Consider the following 7,500-nt stretch of genomic DNA (forward strand, 5'->3'; position numbering starts at 1 on the left):
TATTAATCAGATACAAGTATTAATCAGGTCTTGTTATTGATCAGATATTGCTTTTTATTGCTATCAATCGGTCATTGACCTTCATGAAGCTGCATTGAAGAGCAGCTTAGCATAGGCTTCGTAGACATACAGTCCTTCATTTTAGTTCACAAAATCCACTCCAGTCTTTCTTTTGTTCAGATATTGGCCTTATTGCTATTGATTGGATGCTGGTCTTATCGATGGGTGAAATCCTTATCGTCATCATGCAACACGTTGCATTAAAAAAGAGTGTGGGCCTTTGCCATTACAGCGTCTCTCCTCATGATGTTTATCAGCCAATCCAACCATGTTGCTTGCTTACACCAGCAGGCTGTTTGGGGGTTTTAATTATTTGTTGTCGTACAAAAACAGCATATTTTGGCAATTTGCGTAGGAAATCCGCAGTCAAAACATGCATGAAATTTGCATAAAATCTTCTGAGCAATTAATTTGCCGTAGGGGGGTGGATTAAGACCTAATTTGCACACAGCATCGTGCAAAACAAAAGTGGAAGGAAATGGATTTATTCCCATTAAATTGCATTTAATTAATGCTTTTTATTTTGTAATTCGATTCATGGTGCACAGCCACAAACGCATGCTTGATGACAGCCTGAACTACATTTCATGCTCTTGCCTCATACCCCCTAATAGTGTAATATCAAAAAACGATACAAATAGTCAGTTTCTGACAGTACATGTCTGTTACATGTCAGTAAAGATCCGCCCTGGAATGCATGTGTTGTTATGTCTGACTGAAGTATCTACAACTCTTGACGTTGTATTTGTTGCTTCAAGAGTTGGGGCATCATCTTTAAAGCAGGCCGCATAAAGAAGATTTTTTTGTCTTCCACTCCTTCAATCATGGTCCTAGGAAGTCTATTGTTGCTCTGAGAAATCGTGCTACATCGACCCAACTTTTTTTTTTTTTAAATATAATTTTATTTTACTCAATCCTCTGCCTGATGATGGTCTAAGGACTGAAAGCTTGCAAGTCTAGTAAAGCTTCTTTGCACAAAAATAGACCTGAAGTATGTGGATTGTCTCCTTTTTATACAGAAATTTTACTCGGTCCTGAAATGTATACTTTCCAGCTTGGATAAAGTACAGTGTATTGCAGTGTATCAATACAGTACAAACTGAAAAAGAGAAGGATGTACAACAGTTATTCATTCATTCATTCATTCATTCATTCATTCATTCATTCATTCATTCATTCATTCATTCATTCATTCATTCATTCATTCATTTATTTATTTATTTATTTATTTATTACAAATCAAGACATTTATCTCTCTACCTATTCCTCCCCCTATATATGGGTGCGCCCCACCCACACCCATCCATTCAGTTAACCCCAGTCGACCCAACATCTTTAGTTAGGTTGTGTCACTGTGTTCTCCTCCCTGACAGGTGCTGACCTACCACGGCTTCTACGACGAGAACCTTGAGTGGGTGGGGCTGGAGAACATCCAGATCGTGGCCTCCATGTCAGCGGGGGGCGCTGTGGGCAGACACCTCCTCACCACCAGATTCACCTCCATAGTGCGCATCTGCACCATAGAGTAAGTAGTACAGTAGTCGGGATGCAATGCCATTCTTCAAAAGTGTCTTTGGAGAAGAGTGGTTTAAAAGAACACCATATCTGTTGTACGTTATACTAACTTTGGGTGACATTACAAAAATCAGGAATTTATTTAACATTAAAAAAAAAAAGAATCATTCTGTTGTGACATCTACTTACATCATCCAATAGACTGAATGTGTTCTCTGGAGGGAGAACTTATACAGCCTATTCTGTTTTTCTTTTTCCTGCTGTGCAAAGTAATGATGATATGAGACTTCGGACTGACAAACTGTTTCTTTCCTCTCTTCTCTTTTCTCTCTTCTCTCTCTCTCTCTCTCTCTCTCTCTCTCTCTCTCTCTCTCTCGCTCTCTCCTCTCTCTCTGTCTCTGTCTCTGTCTCTCTCTCTCTCTCTCTCTCTCTCTCTCTCTCTCTCTCTCTCTCTCTCTCTCTCTCTCTCTCTCTCTCTCTCTCTCGCTCTCTCTTCCTCTCCCCAGCTACCCTGACCGCGAGCAGCTGCAGACCATCTACGGGGCGTACCTGCAGCCGGTGCTGCAAAGGACCCTGGGAGATCATGCCGCCTGGGGCACCACGGGGAAGATCCACCAGCTGGCCGGCTCGCTGGTGCAGGTGTACGAGCAGGTGGGCGGCTGCATGACAGTGGTAGTAGTGGACCTGTGTGGTGGCTTATTGATGATACGTTAAATGAATTAGCGTTTCTCAACCAGGGGTAACGTACCACTTGGGGTATGTGACCACACTGCGTGAGGGGGGGTACTACTCATGGTATGACAAGCAGGCTTAAAAAAAAAGGTTGGGGATGACAACATTAGATGGAGTTGGTGGACAGCTGGATAGTAGTGGAGTGCATAGCCTCTTTAGTGCTCTTTAGCTCAATCAGATGTAGCAGCCGTTACTATGTGAAAAAAGACAGCCTTACTCGCATCTTATAACATCCAAAAGTTTTTTTTTCTTTTTGCGGCTATGGGGACTTGGAAAAACAAAGCATTTTCTTAGAATTTAAAATGTTCAATTGAAAATGCTCCATTTTAAAGCAGTCTGAGCATGTGGTCACCTTGGGAGGTTGTGGCGTATGGTGTGGTGTGGTGTGATGCGGTGGTGCGATGCGGTGGTGCGTAGCCTCTGCAATGTTCTCAGCTCAGCCGGGTGTGGCAGTGGTGACTGGATATAAATGCACTGAGGGAGAACCCACCTGCATCTTAACACGTCCCAATAATAAATGGTCCTTTTTTTGTGGTTGCTACTGCTGAATTTTAAAAACAAAGCATTTATTCATGAGAAAATCTTCCATTTTAAAGCAGTCGATGAGAGTAGTGCATAATATTAAAACAGCAAAAAAGTAAATGGGGTTTGAATATACTTTATTTACTCGTAATGATGTAGACGTCCGCATGGCGATACCAGAATAAAAATGGGACTCATTTTTTCTGAGTTTCCTGATAAAAATGCTCTTGTGCTTGGAGGCTTTTCGCTTCGCATGACTGCCCACAACCCTGTCAGAGGAGGGGGAGACCTTCGCCATTTACATGATATATAATCCCGTCCGTCGGTACCCCTTTCTTTCTACCACACTTATTCATATTTACGCCTTTAGACACCGATACCTTTATCAGAGTGCCACCGCTACCCTTGAGCTGTATGCTCCCTAGCCTGATAAATAGCTGGACCCGGACTGACGTCTAGTTATCTGTCTCTTGATAGAAACACTATTATCTTTTAGCCTCAAAACACGAGAGGGGGACATGGGACAGACTACTACAGTTACACCTCAGGAGTTTATCGCATGATCGGATGATAGCTGTCCAGAAATATAATGCTGTGCAGTGTTTGCTCGTGGTTGTTTTTATTGTGTTTCTGTATGCGAATGGATGTGTTTGGGTATTTGTATGTGTGCATGCGGGCGTATGCTCTTGTATTTTTTTTATGTATGAGAGAGATGGAGAATGATTGCATACAGGTTTCAATGTGGATTTTTATCTGAAAGCCTAAAATATAGTTCTTGTTTCTCTCTGTGTGTGTATGCCTATATTTTTATGTATCTGTGATTATGGAGAACGATTGTATATACGTTCCAATGTTGTTATTGATGTCCGAATGTCAGATTGTATGCCTAGTTCTTATTCTTCTCCGCTGTCGTCTCCCAGGTCAAAGCCAAGTTCACGGTGGATGACTACAGCCACTACCTGTTCACGCCGTGCATCCTCACCCAGTGGGTGCTGAGCCTGCTCCGCTACGACCTGACAGCAGGTGAGACAGAGGGGTGAAACGCCAGGTATAGACAGGCAGGGAAGCTGGTGGGGGGACAAAGGGGTCACTTGTCCCGGGCCCAGGGTGAGAGGGGGCCCAGAATTGGATCCTCATTACATTGTATGAATTGGGTTTGGGGCCCTTTCATATGTCTTTGTCCCGGGCCCAGCCAAAGCTGTCAGCGGCCCTGTAGATGGGGTGAAGCACCTGGCCTACTGCACCCGGCCTCGGGCCCTGCAAGCCCTGCAGCTATATAAAGCACAGCAGAGAATTTGTTTGTTTTAACTCGGCCTGATAGCAATGAACCGGCTGCGGAAATGTAACTTGTCAACTATAGACTCCATCAGAAAAAAAGTTCTGTACGCTTCTTCAGACAATGTCTCTCTCTCTCTCTCCCTATCTCCCTCTTCTCCTACCTGCCTCTCCCCCTCTCTCTTTATTCTCTCTCTCTCTCTCTCTCTCTCTCACACACACACACACACACTCTTTGCCTCCTGTACACTTTCTCTCTCTCACGCGCTCTTTTGTTTGTTTACTTCCTCCCTTTGTTTTCTCTCCTTCCTTTTACCTACCTCATCATTCCTGCTGTCAGCCTGGGTCCCTCCACAATATGTTCATGCTGTGATATCACATCAAATCATTAATTTTAATTAAAAGTGGTGGCGCTGGCAAAACTTTTCCACATTGCTCATCATATCTTAACGTCCTCCTCCCGCTCTGCTCTCTTCCTTTACTGCTTACCTTTCTGAAATGGGGGTATGTATCATCTCATAATGAGACAATTTATTGTTTCCAATCTCTGTCACTTTTAGTTAATCTTTTTTTCCCAGTGAAGATTTATTTATATACTTTTTATAGCCTTTACAATGTATTACTTATGATATACAATATCTCGATATTTATTTTCCAACAGATTTACACGTTTTTATTTACTTATCTATAGTCTTTATAATATATTTGCTTTCTGTATGCATTTATTTATTATTGTATTTCTTTATTTCTTTATTTAGTCATACTAAACTGTTCACCCTCTACTGTGTTTAGAATAGACTAATGACTGCTGCTGTGTTGGTTCTATCAAGGTAAATCCACTACGGCTACAGACACGGTGTTGGAGATCGTGGCTTACGAGGCCCGCAGGCTCTTCAGAGACCGCATCGTCACCGCCAAGGACCTCAACAACTTCGACAATATCCTCATGTCCGTCATCCGTGGCGACTGGGGCTCCGACGTCCTCGACAACATGTCTGGTATGTGCGTTGTCATAGCGTTGTCATAGCGTTGTCATAGTGTTGTCAGGGAATGATCTTTGATTACAGATGTTGAGTACATTGATGACACAGCTTGACGATGCTTGTCAGATACCAACAAAAAAGATCAGGTCAAAAGATGAAAGCTCATTTTTGGCCAAGCAAATCCCTCAGAGGCTTTTGTGACACAGCTAGCAACATCTTGTTGAAGATCAATTTTTTTCAGATTACTGTATTTTTTTTATCATGTACTAATGTAGAAGAGTAGCACAGTGGTTCCTAACCTTTTTTTCCTAAAGCCCCCGAGACAAGACAAACTCATACAGAACATGTATATAGGCACAATAAAGTTGATAAGTGATTAATTATGATGACACTTGGTCGAGACATTAATCCATAACGTAATGACTTTCCATGGGGATCAAAGCATGTTTTAATCAACCTCAATCCTGTACAGACAAAATTGTAAGCCCACCCTGCAATCTACAGGGGGAGCTCGCACTCCAGGTTAAGAACCACTGGAATAGCAGGTTAGCCATAGACAGTCCCAAGCTCACCAAGTCTCTTTGTGTGTTTGAGCTGCCTTAGTCCCAGGCATGATGTCATGATGTGTATGTGTGTGTGGACTCTACTTGAGATGATGTGTATGTGTGTGTGTACTCTACTTAACTGAAAAAAACGAACCTGTAAGTCGCTTTGGTTATAAAGTGTCTGCCAAATGCAATGTAATGTAATGTAATGTAATGTAATGTAATGTAATGTGTTTGACGATGTGATGTGCAGATACCTTCTATGTGACGTGGGGGGCGGCGCATGAGTCCGGGGCTGTGGTGGCTCCAGGCCAGTCTCTGCCGCCTCACGGAAAACCCCTCGGGCGCCTGGACTCCACTGATCTCAAGGAGGTCATCCGCAAGGTCTGTTTACCACCCAGTTGAAGTTTTTCAAAAATGCTCTGCATGTAAATGGAGGGTTATGTATATAACCACGCTTCTATGACTTCCGGATAACCGGCAGAGCTTGGCAGTCACTCGGAGTCTATGCGAGAAGACGTCACTTCCTGGGGTCATGGTGGGACGTTGTTATTATAAAGACTCGACCTGCATGTTCCTTGTGACGATATCCATGTGCTATAAGCACCACATCTGGCGGTCAGGAAAAACTGTATAGAATTAAAAGAATAATATAGCTTATTTGTTGCTATCTATGAGTAAATACTGCTCTGATTTTTGTGAATTCTTCTGCAAAAAAACATTCCGCTCTCTGCCAGGTAGCAGCAGGAATAAAAGCACTTAGAATTGGCGGCCATTGTATGAACCCTTGAAAAAGTGACACACCTTTTGTTCTTTGTAATGAGGCCCATTGTACTGCACGGTATAATGGTGCTTTGATGAGGTGATGTCATGACACGACACTCACATTTGCAGCAGAAACATTGAGCAGTTTTTGAACCTTAAAATAATGTTGAACTTGTAATTAACCAGTACCAAGGGTGTCATGCACTTCTGAATTAGCTTTGCCACCCTCCATGGCCCTATAACTCGCACCACTTAGTGTTGGTCCAAATCGTGATTGTGGGAGTAGAATAGCAATCATGGAATGCTGTTGCCTTTGTTATTTCAACATAAAAAAGAGATTTCTCTTCCAAATTGTCCACTTCTCTGTTCTCATTTAGTTTTCTGTGGTTCCCTTTTTAACAGCAAAGTAATGAAAGCACTGGCTTTCTATGTGATGCAGAGTCTGGAGAAATAAAATAGTAATGCTGATTTTAATGAACTCTTCCGAATTCTCTTCCAAAACTTCCTCTCCTCTGTCCTCCACTTAGTGTCTAACACAGGGAAAATATGAAATATTCATTGGATGCAGCGAATGTACCAGTAATATTTTCTCTTAAAATCACTCATCTCTTCTGCTCTCCACTGGGTTTTCTGCACAGGGCATAGTGATGTATGGGCGTGACAACCGCGAGCTGGACATCCTGCTGTTCTACGAGGTGCTGGAGTTCATGTCGCGCGTGGACCGGGTCCTGAGCCGGCCCGGCGGCTCTCTGCTTTTGGCGGGCCGCAGCGGGGTGGGGAGACGCACCGTCACCTCCGTGGTCAGCCACATGCACGCCGCCACCCTCTTCACCCCCAAGGTGTCCCGCAACTACGCCCTCAAGCAGTTCAAGGCCGACCTCAAGACGGTAACCTACATCGTTGCACGCCACGCCACCACACTGTACTGCATTGGCAGGGGCAGTTTGCCTTAGGCCCCTCCAACTTCTGCATACTCATACCTTGCTTAATGCACGACGTACTGTACCTCCAGTGGCACGTTGCAATAGGCATTGAAAAGTTAACTACCATAGCACTACAATACTATGACATAACACAGGGCCCTTAGCAATGCATTACGACTT

General features: G+C 43.4%; 1 protein-coding gene across 1 annotated transcript in view; it reads left to right on the top strand.

Moving 5' to 3' along the window:
* Window positions 1-7,500, top strand: part of dync2h1 (dynein cytoplasmic 2 heavy chain 1) — a 346,171-nt gene that overhangs the window by 91,874 nt on the left and 246,797 nt on the right. Inside the window, exons 46-51 of the mRNA XM_063205480.1 lie at window positions 1,434-1,585; window positions 2,082-2,226; window positions 3,750-3,852; window positions 4,935-5,102; window positions 5,886-6,016; window positions 7,036-7,284. Of these exons, the coding sequence (XP_063061550.1) occupies window positions 1,434-1,585; window positions 2,082-2,226; window positions 3,750-3,852; window positions 4,935-5,102; window positions 5,886-6,016; window positions 7,036-7,284 (948 nt within the window). The remainder of the gene's footprint in view (window positions 1-1,433; window positions 1,586-2,081; window positions 2,227-3,749; window positions 3,853-4,934; window positions 5,103-5,885; window positions 6,017-7,035; window positions 7,285-7,500) is intronic.

This window comes from Engraulis encrasicolus, chromosome 8 (genome assembly GCF_034702125.1).
Source record: "Engraulis encrasicolus isolate BLACKSEA-1 chromosome 8, IST_EnEncr_1.0, whole genome shotgun sequence".
NCBI classification, from domain to species: Eukaryota; Metazoa; Chordata; class Actinopteri; order Clupeiformes; family Engraulidae; genus Engraulis; species Engraulis encrasicolus.